The sequence below is a fragment of the Hyperolius riggenbachi genome, chromosome 2 (assembly GCF_040937935.1).
Source record: "Hyperolius riggenbachi isolate aHypRig1 chromosome 2, aHypRig1.pri, whole genome shotgun sequence".
NCBI lineage: Eukaryota > Metazoa > Chordata > Amphibia > Anura > Hyperoliidae > Hyperolius > Hyperolius riggenbachi.
Window position 1 is genome coordinate 91339158 of NC_090647.1, and position 24027 is coordinate 91363184.

Sequence of the window (24027 nt, forward strand, 5' to 3'; positions counted from 1 at the left end):
TTTACCTCTAGCTAATCTCTGCCCTAGTGCATGTAGTATTTACCTCTAGCTAGTCTCCAGGGTTGCTCAGCAGGACCCCGAATGCAAAGCTTCCCCAAAAAATTCGGGTGTTTTTTAGGTTTGCCGCATGCGAATCCGAACCCGAATGCTGCGATTCCAAGCCGAACCCGAATACAAAGCATGCCGAATGCGCGCGCTGGAATTCGGCCGGATGGCGCTGTGGGTTCGGTTTCGGCTTCGGGATTCGGGGATGACGTGATTGGGCCAATCAGATGTCCTCCTGCCGAGGAGCTGGCAACCCTAGCAACCAATCAGAGGAGGGGAGCCTGGCCCTCCCCTCCTCTATATAAGGCGGCGGCCATGTGACTGCTGCTGGTACTGAGAGATTCTCCAGTGCTGTGCTGTGTCTGAGCAAGTGCTTTTCACTGCTAAACCTAGCGTTTTGCTTCCTAAACACCTCCTAAACACATTTATTGTTGTCTTATATAGTTAGCTAGTATTTTGATTGTTTTTAGTCAGCTAGTGTATAGTGTATACTGTGCTAGGCTAGTGTTAGTCTGTGAGCAGGCTAGGCCTGCTAGCCTAGGTAGCCTTAGCCTACTACTAGCTTAGGTAGGTTAGGGATTCTAGTTAGTTGTGTACTAGTAGTACTAGTTTAGTTAATTATTACTGCTGTAGTCTGTTAGTTTCAGTACTGTGTTAGTTAGTTACTGACTGTGAGTGACAGGTCCCCACCAGCATCCATTGTGAGTGACCTGACCTGTGACTGTCTGTCACCTCACCTGCCCGAGCCTATTGATTGATTGCATCTGACCGTGTGTGACCGTTTTTAATGGTCACCGATTGTCTGCCACACGACTTACTTGTAGCCTATTACGCTAGGTGTTTCTTAGTTACCTGCGTGCGTGCATACGTCTAGTGTCTACTACTATACTACTAGTCTACTAGTGTAGTACCATTTCACTATTTTTTTTTTCAATTTTACTGTGTGATTTTATTATCATCTGTAGTGTGTGTAATAAATAAGAGTTCCTTACAACACATACAGGCCACCACACCAGCATCCGTTGTGAGTGACCTGTGACTGTCTGTCACCTCACCTGCCCGAGCCTATTGATTGATTGCGTCTGACCGTGTGTGATCGTTATTAATTGTCACCGATTGTCTGCCGCACAACTTACTTGTAGCGTAGTACGCTAGGTGTTTCTTAGTTACCTGCGTGCGTGCATAGTTCTAGTGTCTACTACTATACTACTAGTCTACTAGTCTAGACTAGTACCCGTTCACTAATTTTTTTTTTCAATTTTACTGTGTGATTTTATTATCATCCGTAGTGTGTGTAATAAATAAGAGTTACTTACAGTGCCACACGTCACTCCACCTCCTCCTGCTGCTGCTGTTGTATTTATCCTACTGCTGTCAGAGGTCCCACCGCCAGGGTCCACACTATGCATTGCCTGCTGTCAGTGCCACACGTCACTCCTCCTCCTACTGCTGCTGTTGTATTTATCCTGCTGCTGTCAGTGGTCCCACCGCCAGGGTCCACACTATGCATTGCCTGCTGCCAGTGCCACACGTCACTCCTCCTCCTACTGCTGCTGTTGTATTTATCCTGCTGCTGTCAGTGGTCCCACCGCCAGGGTCCACACTATGCATTGCCTGCTGCCAGTGCCACACGTCACTTCTCCTCCTCCTACTGCTGCTGTTGTATTTATCCTGCTGCTGTCAGTGGTCCCACCGCCAGGGTCCACACTATGCATTGCCTGCTGCCAGTGCCACACGTCACGTTTTCAGTTTTGTTTTTTTAAGTACACCTATTTCAATGTGAATTCACTTTAAAAAAACACACAAAAAAACCCCGAATTCATGAATACGAATTTTTAACGAATTTTTAGGCGTAACCTCGAACCGAATATGAACTCGAACCGAATTTCGAAGGCGAATTCGAATGTCATGCGGACCCGAATTCGAATGTATCCGAACCGAATTTTGGTACATCTGAGCATGCCTGCTAGTCTCTGCCCTAGTGCATGTAGAACTTACCTCTAGCTAGTCTCTGCCCTAGTGCATGTAGTATTTGCCTCTAGCTAGTCCCTATCCTAGTGCGTGTAGTACTTACCTCTAGCTAGTCTCTGCCCTAGTGCATGTAGTATTTACCTCTAGCTAATCTCTGCCCTAGTGCATGTAGTATTTACCTCTAGCTAGTCTCTGCCCTAGTGCATGTAGTATTTACCTCTAGCTAGTCTCTGCCCTAGTGTGTGTAGTATTTGCCTCTAGCTAGTCCCTACCCTAGTGCGTGTAGTACTTACCTCTAGCTAGTCTCTGCCCTAGTCCATGTAGTATTTACCTCTAACTTACTTTTCAGCAGTGTTTAAGCTTGTCATTTTCACACAACTTCATTAGACGCCTGGAAACTGGAAAATCATGATGATTTGTTAGAATAGACCGAGCCAAGGTGGAGTAGTTACTAGTGAACTGCCCCCCCCCCCCCCAAAATGCAGATGCTTGTCTGATTCGCATTACTAATGCAATTACATACATAGATCACACCACACCCAAGAACATTCACAAAATGTATACATATATCATTACCTCATCTGAAAACCATTATTTGCTGTATTCTTGAAAATTGGCAGTGACACAGACGTAGTTCTCACTAAGGCTTAGGTAATCTGTCCATGAATGACAACACCACAGAACATTTTAATGATGATATACAAACCTCATGCGTGCCAGTCAAGATTGTAGACTGGATTTAATACAGCATGTTCTTGAGTCAGGGCAGGGCTGAGGCATAGACTGAAGAGGCGGAGCACAGCAGCGAGGGCGCATATTCCCCCAGCATCCTTCACCCCGAGGTGTGAGCGGAGAAGTCTCAGGTGGCTATCTATGGGTGAATCTAGTTACTGGGGAGGCTTCAGGCTTCCTATACGTGGATTGGAGCAATGCCAGTCTGTTGGTAGTCCACTAAGTAGTGTGTTACAATAGTCCAGGCAAGATATTATAGGAGCATGTATTAACATTTTAGTTGTGTCCTAAATGAGAAAAGGTCAGATGTGAGAGGTTTTTTGAGTTGGAGTTGACACGAGCTAGTTAGGGAGTAAATGTGATAAATAAAAGAGAGAGGGGATTCAAATATTACCCATAAGCACCGTGCTTTGGAAACTAAATTTATAGGGGTGTTATTAACAATAATTGTTCTATTAGGCAGAGAAGTGAACAGAGACAGTGGAAAAATGATTAGTTCTGTTTTATTCATATTAATGTGTAAGAAGTGAGAGGTCATGAAAGAGGCTATAGCAAACAAGCATTCAGGAACATGTGTGAGGAGGGAGTTTAGGTCTGGGTCCGTGAGGTACAATTGTGTATCTTCTGCATATAAGTGGTATTGAAATCCAAATGAGTTGATTAAGTTGCCACGACCGAGCATGTAGATGGAAAAAAGAGGGGGCCAATGACTGAGCCTTGGGGTACCCCCACAAAGGATGTGGAGAAGAGATCTGATCTGAGTACTTCCAGTGAGATGGGAAGATATCTAGGAGAGAGCGAAGCCCCCACAGATGTAAGTATCTGTAGGAGTAAAGTGTGGTCTAAAATATCTATCAAATACTGATGACCGATCAAGAAGTATGAGTATGGAACAACGGCCTTTGGTTTAGCTGTGGGAATATCATTGTCCACTTTAGTAGGAGCTGTTTCAGTGGAGTGGTTAGAGCGCCAGCCAGACTGCAACTGATCAAAGCAGTGAGTTAGCAGATAAATAATCACTTAGTTCAGAATGAATGAGTCGTTCAAGTAATTTGGATGCGAATGGGAGAAGTGACACAGGGCGGTAGTTGACAAGTGCAGTGGGATCTAGAGATGGTTTTTTAAGTAGTGGTGTCACCTGTTTGCCCAGAATGCAATTATAACCATGTATTTATCCTACAGAACCCCCCTACCCTCTAGGATGCTGGGATGCATGATTGATTTGATCAGATGATTTGTAATGCTGGGAATACACTGGTCGATTCTGGCACTGGATTCTGCTCCCCATCGTTTTGCCTGCTTGATTCTCTTATCCGCTCGTTATTCTTATCTCTTTTTCAATTCACTTCAATGACAAATCGAGCGGTGATCGGACATGTCGGAAATTATCTATCTAACCATCTAATCATCTCAGAATCGAGCTGTGTATTCCCAGCATAAGTCTCTTATTGACTGGAAGGCTGCAATCCTGTGAACATGTCTTGGCTATACTTGTTACTGTAAAGGGATCCTGTGGTGGGTCCTGGTATTTGACTCCACTACACTATACCGAAAGAGAAGGGCTTAGCTAAAGCCCTGTTGCTATTTCTGAAAGCAGGATTAAACTCCAAAAATGCTGTTTTTCGATTTCTGGAAATTCCAAACGCTGCCGTGTGAATTATTCCATAGACTTTGCAATTCCACCGTAGCGCTTTTTCAATTGCCAGTAATCGTCCTGAAAAGCTCCAGTTTGAATGGGCCCTTAAAGGACAACTGAAGCAAGAGGAATATGAAGGCTGCCATATTTATTTAATTTTAAGCAATACCAGTTGCCTGGCTACCCTGCTGATGCTCTGCCTCTAATACTTTTAGCCACAGACCCTGAACAAGCATGCAGCATAACAGGTGTTTCTGACATTTATTGTAAGATTATCTACATGCTTGTTTCTGGTGTGATTCAGACACTCCTGCAGCCACATAGATCAGCAGGGCAGCCAGGCAACTAGTATTGTTTAAAAGTAAATAAATATGGCAGGCTCCATATTCTTCTCACTACAGTTGTCCTTTAAAAGAGTACAGTACATTTATTGTGAGAGTGCCAAATAATGTCTACGGCTTAAAGCTGTCCTTACATCAGATGTGCCTGGCTCTTCTACTGACCACATATGCTATTGCTCCATTGTTATTGCCTGATGAAGCGGGATCAAACCTATGAAACGTGTTGCATATTTGGAGTTCAGAAATAAAATATATTGGCTGTCTTTACTACAGTCGTCGTGTGTCTACTTGGAGGAGGCAAGTCCACCACTACCTCCTCTATTTACCAAGAATTTGGTTTTTAAACTCCTTTAGCTTCCTTTTATCCTCTTGGCGCCTCTGTTCTCCTGCATCAGATGATGTATGGGCAGCTCGACCAAGAGACAGATCTCTCTCTGATTGAATCTGATCAGAGAGAGATCTGTTGCCTGCCCATACACCGCAGACCAATTCCAGCATGAAATCTTTCAGGAATGCTGGTGATGTATTGCTGCTGGCCAGGGGAGCAGGGGCGGCGAGCAGGCGGCAGTTCCACGGGTTGTGAATCGATTTTATGCTGAAATTGATCAAAAATCTATTTGCAGTGTATGGGCAGCCATTAGATCCCTCTCTGATCAGATTCGATCAGAGAGGGATCTATCTGTTAGTCGATCTGGTGGCAATCGACCATTGTATGGCTGCCTTTTAGTGTGAACAAGCCCTTACAGTTTATCTGGCTGAAAAAACACTCCTGATAGTATGATGAGTAACGTATTCCACTGTGCTCTCACTCGAAAATTGATCTAGAAAACAGAAGAAACACACTGCACATCGCGTAATCCTGTCTGAAATATATTCCTTTATCACAACCGTGTTAGTGTGAAACGTGCCTGCACTCGTGTGCCCACCACCAACATCAAAGGGGCTCACCAGATTTCAACCACCTCGGTTTTCAGGTGGGTCTCAGGTTCAAAATCTGTGTCTCACTCTGTACCTCAGTGAACCACACCATCCAATGCGATAGAAATATTTAATCTTCATAAAACTTTAAAATAAAACATAGTAAAACTCCTCATTGCGTAGTATGTCTATACAGTTAGACTCTACATCCGCGCTTCTCGCGCCAATCGCCTACTTACAAGCTAAGAAGATGAATATAGGCACATCTAAGCGGTGGTGCTAGAGGTCCTCTGAGGCTTGCATACGGTTACCCGGCGGCGTCCCACACTGTAAAAGGGTTCCGCTGCTGTCAGGCTTCCCCTCGGGTGTATCCAGCCTACCACCGTGAATTTCCGGACGTGCCGACGTCCCGCGCACTGGAATACTTTACTCATCATCTTCTTACTAAGGACACACCCACAGCGAACTCATAGAACTCAGATGCAAAAAAATTTGTTCAGAAAGGACGCTGGTATTTTTATATATTCTTGAGTGCACAATAAGTGGCGCAGCCAGTGATATTGCATCTCCTGATAGTATGCTAATGCTGAGAAGTTCAAAAAGTCATTCAAAAATTCTATGTACTATTACTACTACACCTACAACCATTATCTCCTGAGTTTCTTTCCGGTTTAGGTTTGCTATAAGTGAAGGTCTGCTTTATAACCGGACATGAATTTTGTTTTTTACTTCTGGCTTTCTGACTCACCATAGCCTAAATCAAACAAGAAGGTAAAACACAGAATGACCAGCATCTGCCCGAGGTCACAGCCAGACCTAAACCCTTCTGATGTGTGATCAGCCACATAAAACTGCTGGGCAGGATTTGCACTTACTACAGTAATCAGAGTTGTCTCTGGAACAGCTTTGAAGCGGCACAAGCTGCTGAGCATTCTTAGAACTCTCCCAACCGTTATGCAATCTTCTTAAATGAAGAGGAGTTGGCTTTTTGTTCAGCTTTTGGTATGTGATCCTGCCAGCCACCACTCGAGTCACCGGTCTTTATTCCCAAATGTTTGCTGTGATAACTTGTCAGTGTGATCTGAAGCCTTTCTGCCTGTTTGGTGGAATTCATCTAACGTGCAAAGAAGACAAAAAAACACATCTTCAAAAGAAGCGGATGTGTAAATATGGCAAAGCAGAGCGGTAGTAGCAGGCGCAACCGACGCCAACCGGTGGAGGTCTAATCTATATAGCTAAACCTGCAAGCAATCGCGGTTTTAGGTAAAATGGGAACCTGGGTAAAAATTAATGTGAAGTACATTACGCCGGTTTTACACTTAATTTTGGCATTGTTGTGTAGATGAGGTGCTCGTCACATCGCAATGGCCAAAAATGACAAACGTGTCATATGCAAACTGTCGCTCAGGTCGCGTACCATCTAGCATGTGTATAGAGCTTGTAAGTGGAATATATCAATCCTCGTTCACACACACACCAGATAATCTTCAGGCCTCGTTTCCACTATCGCGAATCCGCATGCGTCTTGCGTATGCGGATTCACATAGACAGTATAAGTGAATGGGCCTGTTTCCACTTATGCGTCTGCGGGAGCGTTTTATTGTGCGGAGAAAATCTGCACGGAACACCCTGCAGAATTCGCCTGCGTGTGGAATGCAGGCGAATCGCACACAATGTATTCAATAGGGAAATTGCATGCGTTTTCCCCATGCGTTTTTTGCCGCGAATTCGCATAGGTACCAATGTAAATTCACACAGGCAGTGACATGGTTAAAATCACATATACCCTCACCTATGCGAATTCGCATCCGCATGCGATTTCATCAGCGGTGGAATCCAGGCGATTCCGCAATAGTGGAAACGAGCCCTCAGACAAGATAGTTGTTCTGGGCCATCGTGGTTGATGCATACCTTCTATCATGCGTGATGAATGAGCCTATTGTTTCCGTTGACAGCATATGTCACTTACCTACAGCTGAGCAGCATGTCTGTACATAACTCATCCCTGTTATGTCCTCATTACAATAATTAAAGACTATAAATCCAGTGCATGTGGGTTTACGTAGCTTTTGAATAGTCCGTTCTTAAAGATGATGTGTTAGACGTAGGAACATGAGAAAGCATAAGGATCTGAGTGACATTATCAAGGGCTAATCTGGAATGCTAGATGTCTAGATTATGAATAGTGTGCTGCGAGTGGTACTCATAAAAAAGTGGTCCAAGGGAGGACAAGTGACAAGGACATGGGTGGCCAAGATGTTTGTGAGGAGTGAAGGCTCTCCTATCTGGTCCAATCCCACAGTATAGCTACTGTAGCACAGATTGCTAAGAATCCCAGTGCTGGCAATGGGAGAAGGTGTCAGGACTAGTGTTGGTGTCTGAATTCGGGATCCTGCATTCGGAAACCTGAATTATGCCGAACACACTTCAGCACCCAAAGCTAGTGGACAGGGACACAGGGTTTGCGGTCCACGTTGCGTGTCCAAGCAGGAAGAGTGACCTCCCCGTGAACCTGTCCACAGCTTTGGTGCTGAAGTGCGGTGTTCGGCATCATTTGGGTTTCACAGTGCAGGATGCTGAATAGGAACATGAACACTAGCCAAGAGCATCACACCTGACTTGCTGAAGTGGCTTTGCTGACTCCTGTTAACTGCCGAAATTCCCCACAATGGGCACACGAGCATTAGAACTGGACCATGGAAGCAATGGAGACCATGGCCTTGTCTCATGAATCACATTATCTTTGGCCTTCAAACTCCTCAGATCATAATCCAACCAACCCCCAGTGTAGGTAGCCAAAGAACCCCCCCATATAGGTGGCCAAAAAGCTCCCCCCCCCCTTCAGTATAGGTAGCCAGAGAGCCTACCTGTGCAATTCCCATTGTCAACGGTCAGCTGCTCTCAGTACAATATAAAACACAATTCCTCTGTTCATCTGCGCAAAAAACCGCAGCTGTTTTCTGCAGCCCCAAGTGTGATCCTTCCTTCAGTGCATGCAGCAAAATATCACACACCATGTTTGGTTCCCATAGACCGCTGGCAAGTGCCAGTAGCTGATACTGGGTGATCCCTTCCTCAGAATATTGCAGAATGCACTCCTGTGCAATGTTTCGGGGTCTTTTTTTTTTATTGGAAAAGGGCCTCAAGTCTTTCCATCACTGTCACCCCCATTAGCCAGGGGCGTAGCAATAGGGGTTGCAGAGGTAGCGACCGCATTGGGGCCCTTGGGTCAGAGGGGCCCTCCCTCAAGCACAGTATTAGCTCTCTACTGGCCCAGTGTGCTGGAAATAAACACTTATGTAGATGCATTGAATAATAGTAATGCATTGCATTGAATAATAGTAATCAAACTGTTCCCCATTCCCTTCTTGCACCTCTGACACTGTGGAAATCCTTGGCAGATTTTTGGTGCGTCATATCAATTGTTATGCATAGAGTGCTTGGGGGGGCGCATGTCAAACTTGCACCGGGCCCATAGCTCCTTAGCTACACCACTGCCGTTAGCTGTACCCAATTGGTCGAATACTGCTCTGTGCCGCTGCGGGAGGCTTCAGAAGCCCGAGTGCACCCTAAGACAGGCGACTCCGTCCTGCGCCTGTGCGAGCACACTCGCGGGCTCACGCATATGCAATACAGTGCCAACCGTCTTCAGGAGCACTCAGACTCCGGAAGACTTCCGAATCCTCCCACAGCTTGGAATAAGGGGACCATTAGAGGAACGGGAAGGCTCTATAGGACCCAGAACCTCCCTCTCCTTAGGTAACTAGGTAAGTATCTGTTTGTTTTTTATTATCATTGATTTTTACAGCGCCAACCTATTCCATGGTGCTGTACAAATTACATGGCTTTAATACCTTAGGTACAGGGGCGTAGCAATAGGGGGTGCAGAGGTAGCGGCCGCATCGGGCCCTTGGGCCAGAGGGGCCCCAAAGGGCCCTCCCACAACTACAGTATTAGCTCTTTATTGGTCCTATACTCATAGTAATATCTTATAGAGATACTTTGAATAGTGGTATTCATTAACAAACTGTTCCCCATCCCCTTCTTGCACCTCTGACACTGTGGTTGTTCTTGGCAGATTGTATCAATTGGTATGTATAAAGTGCGGGGCCCCATTGTAAAACTTGCATAGGGGCCCACAGCTCCTTAGCTACGCCACTGCTTAGGTAGTTCCTCATATTACACAGAAATGGTAAGATTGGACACACAAAAAATAGATTGGATCATTAGTGGGCACCTTAGCAGCCTCTTCTCCTCCAGCACAAGGTGGGCATCCTCCTCCCCATCATCAGAAGAGAGGCTTATCAGAGACCGGGAAATGTAATGTGTTTACAGTAGCTGGCAAATGAGAGGAGAAAGCCAAGTGCTTCCCCTTCTGCGACTGTGCTGACTGATGGCTTTATTTGGACGTCACTGGCAGCAGCAGCAGATCTATGGGTGCAGCTGCGCCTTACTGCAGCATGATGTAGTTGTATAGAAGCAGTCTGCTGCGTGTATTATTGTGGCCGGGGAGGAACATGCACAGAGCCTGTCCGGGGAATGCCCGGCACCGCAGCAGCAGCCAGGAGCCGAGCAGCCTTCTATTCACATGAATAGCAGCCTGCCTTCCTCCACACACAGCGCTGCTGCAAGGAGCCATTCCCATCCTCCTCGCACACATGCTAACAAAAGGTGTCTTGAAAGATGAGAAGCGCTGATGTGTAGCCTGGCAGGCTGGATGCAGCCATTGGGAAGCCTGCAGTGAAGAAGAAGCCATATCGCAGGAGGGTGAAGGAGGAGCAGAGGACGAGCATCTCATGCCTTTTTAATGAGGGAATAGCTAGCAGGAAGGAGAGCTGAGCTGCAGACTTCATTTCCTCTGCTGACCTCTATAGTTTGCATCACAGCAGGCTGCTGCTGTCACCCTTCTCCTGCCCATACATACAGCCACCTGCAGAAGACATGGCCAGCCAACAGGACTCGGGCTTCTTTGAGATCAGTATCAAATATTTACTGAAATCCTGGAGCAATAGTGAGTACTGTGTGCAATACATGCTGTGGCATTTTTGTGGGGCTGTGCAATATTATTTATTAGGATTATGCAGTTAATAAGGGCTGACATTTTCTGCAGTGTTTCAGAGTTCCTCATGTCCCTAAGTGTCCCTCAGAGAAGCATCGTCTACTATGGTCATCGTCTACTATGGTCATCGTTTTATGTCCATACCATATTGGGTCCAAACCCCCGACACAATTTTTGCAGCGACTTCTTTGCGATGGGTGATCGTTTTTGTGATTATCGTTTTTCGTGATATTGTGTAACATTCAAAATGAAATGATGTTTAGCAGCGATTGGTACCATCCTGTCAGCTCGTTGAACAACGATCGTTCAGATGCCCATTGACCGACACAGACAGTTTACCACAGTCGTTTAAACAATTATTGAAACAATGTTTTGTTACCATGGTACTGAAAGTGGATGGGGGAACAATCGCTGGTTGTTCGCTGCTGATCCCCCGATCCACCTTCACATGGGTATTTAGCTTTTAGGCTAATTTTGTGGGGGACCCAATGGATGCACTGGTATGCTTTTGTAACCTGTGCAGTACATGTGTCTGTGTCTCCAGACTGTGCCGTAATGTCTGTGCATAATCTATTACAGCAGCTGTAGCTGGGCACTGACTGATAATGCTGTGTCAGGCTTGGCATGCCGTATTTATTTAATAATGAGAGCAGCAGCACATACAGCAATGATTGGATGCAAAGTGCAGTGGCCCTCGCTGGCCAATCTGGCTTCAGGTAATAGCTATCAGAGCCTGCATTTTGCATGCTGCTTTATTGTTGAACTTTCAGGTGCATCCGCTGCTTTTCACAATATTGGTGTTAACAGCCCGCGTTATATGGGGGGCGTATTAACTACGCTCACTGCTATAAAGGCAATTTTCTTAGCAAATGTAATATTGCCAAGAAAGAAAACAAGTGGCATACTGTGTGGTGTAGTGATCAGCACTCTCGCCTTGCAGCACTTGGTTCCCAGTTCAAATACCAGCCAGGGTACTATCTGCATGGAGTTTGAACTTTCCCTGTATCTATGTGGGTTTCTTCTGGGCACTCCAATTTCCTCCCACATTCCAAAAACATACAGATGTGCTAATTGGCTTCCCTCTTAAATTGGCCCTAGAGGATGATATATGCACTACTACACAGTACATACATAGACATAGGACTATGGTAGGGATTAGATTGTGCGCCCCTCTGAGGGACAGTTAAGGGACAAGACAGTATACTCTGCACTAATAATAATACTCTATTGATTTACCTCCGCATTTCTCAGACCTGTCCTTAGAGACCACTAACTGGTTCTCTTTACACAGGATCACAAGTGAGGTCATCCAAATGTTTTTTTTTTTATTTTTAGGCATAACAGAAAGCTATAGAGCTGCACACAGGCCATGTATGGTGTGTCACCTGATCTGACCCTTTTAACAGACAATCATTCCCTGATTGGACTGTACTGTCGCCTAGCAAGTCAGAGCGGCCACATGGGGGAAATTGTGATCCTTTAGGTTGGATTTTGGTACACGAATGCTATTTTCTCTCACGGTGAGCGGTCTCTTAATCTCCCCTCCCCCATTCCTTTATAGAAATGTAGGTATTGCTTGGCTGAGCTAGGCAGGTATGCTCTTGTGATTATCAGTATTGGCGACTGTTCGGAGATTAGACAAGTGCCTGAAACGCTCTAGCAAAACAATGGTTGCCGTGGACAGGCCTTTAAACCTCTGTCTGATTAGCATGCACCTGTGCAGGCATTTGTACGATCTGTTGCGATAGTCTACCAAAGACTTCTATGCATGTGTGCATGAATATTAGAGAAATGGCAGTGTGTGCCGATGCCCCCTTCCATCGACCGATCATTCTATAGAGAAGTACACAGCTGCAGTCTGCAAATGCCGTCCTATATACCTGAACTGTCGTACTGGATCACAGAAAGGATTTTACTACCTGGCACTACAATAACCTGTTATGACGCTGATGTTCAATTTTATACCTGTAAAATGTCCCACAGGGGGTGTGGTACAGCTACTCAGCACTCTCCGAGTACTTTATTATATTTAATGGTGCATACAGTCCTTCGAGGCTCCTGCAAGCCTGCGTTCCCATTGGCGATGAACAGAGAGCTAATAATATCCCTTGAATGGCGACCAATGTTTCGTGTTCATGCTGGCATTACATTTTATTGCCCATAAGACAAGGGACAAAATGCACCAACCCATCACAGCGACTTTATCTGCCTTCTGGGATGGTTTTAATATAAATACCTGGAGTTTAAACATCTGCATTGCTCATAGGCCAGGTGAATAGATCAAAAGGGCCTTAAAGGACACCTGAAGTGAGAGGTATATGGTGGCTACCATATTTATTTCCTTATAAACACTGCATATCGCCTCGCTGTCCTGCTGATCCTCTGTCTTAAATAGTTTTAGCCACAGTCCCTGAACAAACACGCAGATCAGGTGCTCTGACTGAAGTCTGACTGAATTAGCTGCTTGCTTGTTTCAGGTGTGTGATTCAGACACAATTGCAGCCAAAGAGATCAGCAGGATAGTCAGGCAACTGATATTGCTTAAAAGGAAATGATTATGGAAGACTCCCTTTAGGTTCCCTTTAAAGGAGACCTGAAGTGACAGGGATATGGTGGCTACTATATTTATTTCCTTTTAAACAATACTAATTGCCTGGCATCCTGCTGATCTTTCACGCATCAGTAGTGTCTGAATCACACACCTGAAACAAGAATGCAGCTAATCGTCATACTTCATTCAGAGCTTCTGATCTACATGCTTGTTCAGGGTCTATTTATTTATTTATTGTATTTATAAAGCCTATGGCTAAATGTATTAGAGGCAGATGATCAGCAGGGCTTCCAGGCAACTGGTATTGTTTAAAAGGAAATAAATATGACAGCCTCCATATACCTCTCCTTACAGTTGTATTTTAAGGTGCCAGCGAAGATTTCCCTAGAACGGGTTTGTATATACAATGATCAATTTGACCTACTATTCCCCCCCACCAACCTTTAGGAACTACAAGTTCAGGTATGTAGCAGTTATTGCGCACTGTAGTTTGTCAGGCTGGAGCTGCCCATTAAAATCAACCCTGCTTGAAATGCAAGGAGCCAATCAGCTCACCCAGCTTTGTTGACAATGCAGTGGAAGACATGGCTGTAAGATGATGTATTCCTCATTGTAGCAAGACCACTGTCCATTCATCTCTCCATACACAACAGCTTGGGATTAAATCCATATTTTGGCATTTCTTATTAAGGAGAAGTGCAATACCGTTCACTGATGAAGGCTAATGATGCTAAATTTGCTCAATAGCGCCTGTGTCCTGCTGTGATAGCTATGATGTCATGATGACTTAGGTGGTTCTGTTTAGTAAATCGTTGTGCTGTCCCAGTACTGCATTGTGAAGGACGGCTCATGTCCAGAGAGCAGTGACCCATAGCGACCACTTAGAAATAATGCCTTGGGAGATTGAACTACAGTACACACAGGAATCTGATTGGTTGCTGAGTGTTAACATGCTGTGGACTTCACTGCTGTTTGTGCTGCTGTATGTCTTTGCCTGACGTGACTTGTTTACATTGTGCGGCATCTCAGCTGTGTGTGAGGAAAGGAGACTGTGTGCAGGAATGAATATAGTGTGGAAGCGCGGTGGTTGAATGACTTGTCTTTCAGCGTCCCAGATTCAGAGGACAGGTCTTGTGTGAATTCTCACTGGATATGTGTGTTTCCATAAGACCGGACTGTGACATATAAGACTATGAAAATGGTAGGGACATTGGATTGTGAGCCCCCTCTAAATGAAGACCGTGACATGAATATGCACAGTGTACTGTCAGCACTGTATGAATACATGATGGTCATATAATAATGCAATTCGTATAGTTGTTACTTTAAGGCCTGGTTCACATTAGCGTTCGCTGTCTGGATTCGCCTGATCGGATCCGGACCATATACTGTACAAATGGAATGTACGTTCCGCATAGCAATGCAAAGTCTATGCAGACGTACACATGCATCCGTTCCGTACAGAACGGAGCCGGATTGGATCCGGACTCCGGACACTCTTCCAACATGCGCTATTTTTCGGGTCCGGTCATCCGGCCCACGTACCCGGGCCAGATCCTGACCCGAACATGCGGCCATGCTGTGCAATGAGAAACGGATGTTTCTCATCACACTGGCAATAGGACCGGATGCTTGCCACTTGGGGGGCCCGGACTACACGCCGGTATCCCCCATGCTTGCGGTGCCTTTCTGGCACTGCAATGTATCTAGTTTCGGCTACTTTATTGTAGCCGGAACAGATACATTCCGGATCCGCAACTTGTGGCCACCGCAGAGACCCGTACGGTCTCTTTGCGGCCCCCGGACACTTGCGGACTCGAACCGCAATTATGATCGGGGCCTAAGAGAAACTATAAGGACTCAGGGTTGAACATCATCACAGTCAGTAGCTGATACCTCCTTCCCCACAAGAAATCTTCACCTTTCATCAGGGGGGTCTGTGTGGCTGATATTGTGGTGAAGCCCCTCCCACTGTGTGATGTCATGACAATGGTCCTGGCAGTTTCCTGTCTGTGAACCTTGTTGCATTGTGGGAAATAGCAGCTTTACCCAACTGCCAAGCAAGCAATATCTCCATTCTCACTAGGCCGGTAGCTGCGTGTACGTTTTGCCGCTTTACTCCCCTATCTTCACGAACTTGTCTTCGGTCACTTTGCGTCCATCGCCACTGCCACTCTGGTCCACTGCAGGGAGAAGTGCTGCTATACAGATCAGACTTCAAATGAAACCAAATGTGATGGCAGCAGCTTGTACCGACGGGTGGCGGCGGCAGCAGGAGACCGGATGTACAACATTGAGTATGTGATTAAGGCAACTGACCACAGCATATCCTAAGCCGCTTGAATGCACCGTTGTGTATCTGGTGCAAAGTGACCCCAGCCTAATGCCTGGTACACCTTTTCAATTATGATTTGCCAATCACTGACCAGTTTTACCGCCTCAAATGATAATCATACATGTGTACAGGGACCGCCACTCTGCAAGCAAATCGCCAGGTGGATCAACTTGGCCAAGCGACTGCCAGCTCCCACCTGCCGCGTGACTTTACACACGCACCTCTGCGTTGCCCCTCCGCCTCCCTGCAACACAGCGCATCGTTGGCTACACAGCTAACTCGCGTCTGTGCACCATCAGCCCAGTGATGTGCCCCAGGTGCCAATACCCGAAGGGCAACATCAGTCAAAACATCTGTTAATTATTTTATCAGAGAGCAATCTAAGCTCTATACTTCTGATTGCCAAGCAGTGATATAATTCTCATTTTAGTACACAATGTCTGGATTGTAAAAGTGTAGACTTATTTATTCTGAAGAATAGAGCTATTGTCAGTGAGATGCAAATCATTTTGAGTTGATGCAGGATGTATGCAGCTTGAAAATGGACCAATCAAATCCCGCCAAGGTAGAATGGGGTCTATTCTCATGCTGTATACATTTGTATACAGAATTTGCATAATCCTACATCAACCTGGAATTATTTTCATCCTACTGACCATTCCTAATTGTTCCTTTACAGTGAAATTCCACTTCTGGTCTGGTAGCTGCATAATTGAAGAAAACCTGTATTTTCCACACTTGCACTAGCTGAGTGGCAGAAAAATGGGCACTCGTAGCCTGTCAGACTGTTCCAATCATGGCAAAGGAGCTGTGGAAGGGACTGGGTGATTGTTTGCTCAGAACTAAAGAAGAACTTTACTGAAAGATGACAGTGGGGGGGGATGATTATTTGCCATGTAATTCGTTCATGTTGGTTGATCAATTATGAGCTTGCAGGTAATCGTCTTTAACCACTTGCCGACCGCACACTCATACCTTGCGGCGGCAAAGTGGTAGCTGGAGGACCAGCGACGCACATCTGCGTCGCCAGGTGCTCCCCTAATTAATCAGGAAAGGCCGCTCGCGCGAGCGACCGTTTCCTGTTAAATCACGGAGCGGCTCTCCGTGAATAGCCTGCGAGCCGCAGACTAAATGAACGCAGGAGACGTTTGTCTCCTTTGTTTACATTAAACGGCGCTGCTGCTACAGCAGCGCCGTAAGGCAGATCGGCGATCCCCGGCCAATCAGCGGCCGGGGATCGCCGCCATGTGACAGAGGACAGCCTGTCACAGGCTGCACAGGACGGATAGCGTCCTGTGCAGCCCCGATCACCAGGGGGGAGAGGTAGGAGAGGAAGGGGGGGGGATTTCACCGGGGAGGGGGGCTTTGAGGTGCTCCCCCCCTCCGCAACTCTCAGGCAGGCAGGAGCGATCAGACCCCCCCTACACATCATCCCCATAGGGGGGAAAAAGGGGGGTGATCTGATTGCTCTGCCTGCAACCTGATCTGTGCTGGGGGCTTCAGAGCCCACCCAGCACAGATCATAAAAAACAGCGCTGGTCCTTAAGGGGGGTAAAGGCTGGGTCCTCAAGTGGTTAAGGTGGCCACTAACTGTCCAATTTCTAGCGAAAAATCGTTCGAGCGATCAGAAATTCTGATCGGGCGAAAAATCGTTCACTACACCATCAACTAACCAATCTTTGCTTCCTATCTATCACGACCACCAAGAAAATCCAAATTTTCGTTCGACGAAAATTCATTCGGGCGACATTTTTTTTTTCACTCGTTCATAATCGATTGTGTCCACCAATGGAGATTATTTACAACCAATCCGATCAGAATTTCTGATCGCTCGAACGATTTTTCGCTAGAAATTGGACCGTTAGTGGCCAGCTTTACTGCTGGCAGTCAAGAAAAAAGCCGGACAGTGCCAACTGCCATTTATAAACGCGCCCACTTACAATGTGATAGGCTATATATAGATATGCACAGAGGAAGATACTGCTTACTTGGCAGTTGGAAACTGCCATTTATTTCCCACAATGCATCAAGGCTCACACACAGGAAACTGGCCGTGACATCACACTGTGGGAGGAGTTTCTCCTCAATATCAGAAATATAGAAGTCCCCGATGATCCACTTGCGGAAAGGTAAAGCTTTCTTTTGGAAGATGGGGTACCGGTTAGTAATTGGGATTAAATTGAATCCTGGCTAAAGTACCTCTTAAAGGACAACCGAGGTGACATGATGAGATAGACATGTGTATTTATAGTACCAAGCACACAAATACCTAGGCTTTGTTCCTTTTTTTTTTTTTTTTCTCTTTCTCTGCCTGGAGGAGTTAAACATTGGGTATGCAAGTGACTGTTTCTGTCTGGGGTGGGACCAGTTAGGCCTGGGTCAGACAATGGCATAACCCTCACTGACAAGTAATTACAGCCATAAAATACTTTCCTGTCAATAAGTCATAGATTTGAGCTCTAGCATACTTCAATGAAGGTGTCATTGAGCAGAGACCATGAAACAGTAAAAACTTAAAAACTAGATTTAAATATAAAACTGTGAGATATCTTAAAAAAAAAGTCATTTTTAGGAGAAGGAGGATAGGGACAATTATTTTTCTCATTAGTTTTTCACCTTGGATGCAGGTTGTATTTCACTGTTTGTAACTTATTTGGGAAATCGGCCCATTTCACTTCAGCCATTGTGAAAGTGCTGCTCGAGATTCCATTTACAATGACGTGCTGCTATAGAGCATCAGCTACTGCCAGAAACCCTCCACAGGGTCAGCCCACAAAATCTAATAATCTGTTTGTGACTGTCTGCTGGGCTCTTATCTCTCAGGTTTTGCCATATATTACTTGTGCAGCACTGCATCTGAGTGACCATGGACAGTCTGTCTGATGGAAGCTGCCATGGTCAGACCCACAAGCTGCAAACTAGTATAAATGATGTGAATGAATTGGATATCACATAGTGACGATGCTTTTTCACCTTCCACAAGGTGGCTCTGACTAAGGTAGTCTTTCAAGGTCAGCCTCACAAGAGCATTGTGGGAGAGTGATGTCACATGTTTTCTATGCATACCTGAAGTGAGGGATAGATTGGCCAATATGCAATTTTTTTCTCCTGAGTTTTCCTACTAGGTGATATTTTCACACCTTACCAATAAAATCCCTTTTTAAAGCCAATGTAAATTGAAATAAAAAAAGATACTGACCTATGGAGAGGGAAGGCTCTGGATACTAAAGCCTTCCCTTATTGGCCACACTTGCTGCGCCCAAGTCAAGGTGTGTTGGTGCTGCAGAAGGAGCCACACCCCCTCCGACATGTGACTCTACACCCGCCCCTTGGATTGGAGCAGTGAGTGGGAAGATGTGCCCCCAGCTGGGTAACTTCATATTTTGCTGCATAGGGAGAGCAGAGGACCATGGAGGGCTCTGAAGTGGAAATAGCAGTATGTAATGGGTGACCATTGTATGGCTGCTCAGATGCAGCCTTCTTTTCCTTAAAGTGAACCAGAAACGAAGCACCCTCATGTATTTTACCATACATATCAGTGGGAACATTAGAGAAAACACCTACCCTGCTCTCTGTTTCATCCTTCACTGCTCAGCCTGCTCGTTAGCAGCCCTGATAAAATCCCCAACTGAGCATTCAGTCTGGCTTTTCTCAGGAATCATTATAGCAGAGTCTGTCTTCTCTGATGTCTTCCCAAGCCCAAGCCTACCCTCTTCTGGCTCTGCTATAATGACTCAGCTATAATGATTCCTAAGCAAAGCCAGTAGGGGGCAGCCTTGGGCTTGAGAAGACAGACTCAGCTATAATGATTCCTGAGCAAAGCCAGACTGAGTGCTCAGTGGGGGATTTTGTCAGGGCTGATAACAAGCAGACTGAGCAGTGAAGAATGAAACAAAGAGCAGGTTACGTGTTTTCTCTAATGTTCCCACTGATATATATGGTAAATACATGAGGGTGCTTCGTCTCTGGTTCACTTTAAGCGTGTTACTTTATATTATACTTTAACCTCCTTAGCGGTAACCCCGTGTGTGACACGGGGTAAGCCGCCGGAGGGTGCCGCTCAGGCCCTGCTGGGCCGATTTACATATTTTTTTTTTTTGCTGGATGCAGCTAGCACTTTGCTAGCTGCGCCAGCACACCGATCGCCGCCGCCCCGCGCCCGATCGCCGCTATCCGTTGCGGCGCCCTGGGCTCGCTACATGATTTAAAAAAAAAAAAAACTGCTGCGCTGCCTCCTGGCGGAATTTTTCTTACCGCCAGGAGGGTTAATGCTTGTAGTGTGAGAGGTTAAAAATAATTTTTTTCTCAGTTTTAGAATACGCTTTTCTTTAAAGAAAACTGGAAAAAAACACTTCCCTTCTATTCAGTGGACACAAATAGCTGTAGGCAGGAGGTACAGGCTACAGGGCTGTATTACTCAGCAGGGGCAGGGCGTTAAATATGATGTATTATACTAGGTATTAGATGTGGCATTTCTGTTATCCAACAATAGATGCTATTATTATAACACAACCCTCTGGTACAGATTGTATAATTAAGTTCTTTGGCTTGCAGCTACTGAGGATTTTTTGTAATAACGGTATTGCATATCGCTCCAGTCCTTGCAGTTCCCCATCACTCTATGGATAGAGCAGCTTAGCTGTGGTATGTGTGAAGTGCTACCTGTCTTACATGCAGGGAGGATAACATTTTATTGGCCCTTCTGAATTCTGGACATTCCAGTCAAAATTGTGCAGCTTTACATACAATTTCCTGCACAAGGACAGGCATTCTAGATCGCAGTGTAGTTTAACCATGCATAGAGCTACCGTACTTGCTTGTTGGAAGACCTCATGGACAAACATTTTGTCAGGTGACTGATTTATACCTCTCTGATTGGAGATCACAATCACATGTCTGCCATGCAAGGTATTATTTGTGTGTAATGTTAATTGCATAGGTCAGGTTTTCTCCCTGCACTGCTAGTCACATGACTGCAGAATGCCGGTAACTATTTCTTCAGCAGCATTATAGCACACCTGAGCTGTGAAAAAAGTAGTTTTTTTTACTTACCTGGGGCATCTCCCAGTCCCATGTAGTCTTTTAGGTCCCTCCGGGTCCCCTCTGTCCTGCAGCTGTCACCCCAATAAAAGTGCGCAACCCGGCACCCTGCGGTGCATGAGCTGTCTGGGCTGTGCTCCTCCTCGATCGTGCTTGCATACCTGGGAGCATTCTGTTCACGAGCAGTTCGTAAAGGGGAACTGAAGTAAGATGTATACGGAGGCTGCCATATTTATTTCCTTTTAATCAATACCAGTTGCCTGGCAGCCCTGCTGGTCTATTTCTCTGCAGTAGTATCTGAATAACACCAGAAACTAGCATGCAGCTAGTCAGAGTTGACTTTAAAGTCTGAAACACCTGATCTGCTGCATGCTTGTTTAGGGGCTATGGCTAATAGTATTAGAGGCAGAGGATCAGCAGGGCTGCCAGGTAACTGGTATTGCTTAAAAGGAAATAAACATGGCAGCCGCCATATACCTCTCTCTTCAGTTCCCCTTTAAAGGCTTGTAACAGCACATGTGCAGAATGCTCCTGGCTATGTAATCGTGATCTAGGAGGTGCACAGCCAGGACAGCCCATGTGCCATAAAGCTGGGGTCTCGCACTTTAATTGGGGTAACTGGAGGGGACCTGTTTAGTTCCCGTCTATACATTCTGCACTACTGTTGGCGGTAGTGCAGACTATAGACGGGAACTGCAACGCCTGGAACTATGATGAGGTGAGTCTGTGTGCGCTGCCTTTATTCCTCGCCGCTGTGCTCAGTAATAGTGCTGGGAGGAGGGGAATGCTGAAGGGAGATGTGGGGATGCCATAGCGAAGTAAGGGAGGAACTGACATCAGGATTGGCTTCATCCTGTGGGAGCCAACATGGCCCCTGCCACGAACAGAAGTCTCTGAATGTTACTATAAAAATGTCACTGCAATCAAAACGTGGCCAGTGCAATACATTTGTTATGTAAGTAGAGCAAGTATTTAACTACTTACAAATGTGTTTTGTTTTCCTGGCATAGTTTGGCTATCAGTGCCTCTTTAACCTGAATCCCCCCCTTCCCCTAAGCTGAGAAAAGTTGCCTCTCTTTTTAAAGGATACCACAGCTAGAGTTGCGCTGGGAGAGGCGATTTGGAGAGAGAGCGGAGGGAGAGCGAGTTGGGATGGATGGGGGAAGCGGGCACTATCAATAACAAAGTGCCCACTTCCCCCGTCCATCGCAACTTACTCCCCCTCAAATCTCTCTCCAAATCACCGCTCCCAGCGCAACTCCAGCTAGCATGTCACGATAGCTTTATTTGTGGAGCGCACACGCTGGGAAGGGAGGAGGCGGGGGAGTGTCCGTTCTTCTGCCGTCATGATGCGACGGCAGAAGGGAAGATTATAGGACATACTGCGCATGTGCAGCGCAGTATGTCCTGGTCTGGAGAGTCGGCTGGGACTGGCAGCTGTGGGAACCGAGCGGGGGCCGACGGCAGGGAGCGAGGGAAGAGATGAGTATGTCCTTTTTTCTCCCTACGCATAGCAGCCTTTATTTTACCTCCTTTAAGTAATAAGCCTTTTGTGAGCACTGTTTTTACCTGGTGCCGTTGCTTTTTAGATCACATGACTTTGAGACTTCCTGCTAATGTGACCAATGATTTCCTCTGACTGATGCCAGGAGCCCGATTACCTTTGCCTCTTTCGAGCCTTTTTTATTGTAAACAGTAAACCCCCAATTCTTAAAGAGGAACTCCAGTGAAAATAATTTAATAAAAAAAGTGTTTCATTTTTACTATAATTATGTATAAATGATGTAGTCAGTGTTTACCCATTGTAAAATCTTTTAAATCCCTGATTTACATTCTGACATTTATTACATGGTGACATTTTTACTGTTGACAGGTGATATAGCTGCTGCATGCTTTTTTGGCAGTTGGAACCAGCTGTAAACCGCTATTTCCCAAAATGCAGCAAGGTTCACAGACAGGAAACTGCCCGGAGTACCACGGTCCTCAGAGTTTCTTGTGGGAGGGGTTTCACCACAATATCAGACATACAGCGCCCCCTGATGGTCTGTTTGTGAAAAGGAATAGATTTCTCATGTAAAAGGGGGTATCCGCTACTGATTGGGATAAAGTTCAATTTTTGGTTGGAGTTTCTCTTTAAAGGAATTGCCCATCACAACGACCGTAGAGCCCCGCTCCCATAGTCTGTACGCACAGCACAACTGCTGCACTAAGCTGCCGCTCACAATAAGCTCCCACCCAGGGTACAACATTTGGTTAGTATATAGGATTCCTGTCAGGTTAGCTGTTGAATTAACAATTACCGCTTACAGTTTAACTGTCAGCTGGCCTCAGTGTGTCCACACCGAGCATCACAGCTGTCTTTTACTGACCCTACCTAATAATATGCAAGTGTCCCTGCATCTGTCCGTGTGTCAGTGCTTTTTAGCACTGCGCATGTGCAGGGACAAGACGCAGAGACACTTCCAAGAGCCGGAGGAGGATGGGGCCAGAAGGGGCAGTCGTGTGTGTGCGCGCGACGCGTGCGGCGTGTGCGCGCATGGCGGATTACTGACAGACCTAGCATGTTTTTAAATGGGCTAAGGTCACTAGTATTGTTATATTGTTCTAATGGATGGAATGCAGGTTCCTCCACTCTCTTTAGAGTAGCTTACACAACAAGTGAAATGCTGATTGTATCCAGGAAGCACTGCAGCCGGCTTCCATTCTCAATATTCACTCCCAAAAAGTGCAGGACGGCAAATGGGACCGCTGACAACCACAGTGCTGGGAAAGGGCTAGATTACACTGATCAGACGAGTTCAAACGTGGGGAAAGTTGTTATCTGTGACCGGCAGAAACAGAAATGTGTGAAATGGGAGGTTGCCCTGCTCCCACAGGAGTCTGACAGTGCTGTACTGTATAGACCGAGTCCTGAATCTCTTCCTTTCCTTGTGACAATGGCAATAACTGAAATGGTAGATGGGGAAACTGCGTGCAGTTAGTGGGCACTTAACCCACCCGAGCCTTGGCTTATTTGATATGATGTAAGCAAACCCCAGTTGGTATTCAGGTGGCCAGGCTGATAGATGCAGGTGCCCTATCCAAAGTCCTTACTGCATATTACTGCAATTCTACAACATAGTTACATAGTTATTTGTGTTGAAAAGAGACATGTCCATTGAGTTCAGCCAGAAAATAAAGTACAACACCAGCCTGTTCCCGCACATATACCTGTTGATCCAGAGGAAGGCAAAAACTTTTACTGTGGTCCAGTTAGCCTCAAAAAGGAAATAAAAACCTTCCCAACTCCAGATGGCAATCAGATAAAATCCCTGGATCAACATGACCGGGAATTACCTAGTAATTGTAGCCATGGATGTCTTTCAACGCAAATAAAGTATCTAAGACTCCCTTAACCCC

The 24027-nt window shown here is 45.9% G+C and overlaps 1 protein-coding gene across 8 annotated transcripts in view; it reads left to right on the top strand.

The window, feature by feature from the left end:
* Nucleotides 1-24027, top strand: part of FRY (FRY microtubule binding protein) — a 578021-nt gene that overhangs the window by 229812 nt on the left and 324182 nt on the right. For 2 of the 8 annotated variants that reach the window (XM_068267041.1, XM_068267043.1), the window contains exon 1: nt 10074-10654. The exons of the other annotated variants lie outside the window; for them this stretch is intronic. In XM_068267041.1, coding sequence (XP_068123142.1) covers nt 10585-10654 — 70 coding nt within the window. In that variant the 5' untranslated portion in view covers nt 10074-10584. Of the gene's footprint in view, nt 1-10073; nt 10655-24027 lie in introns of those variants that run through there. 8 annotated transcript variants of the gene reach the window in all.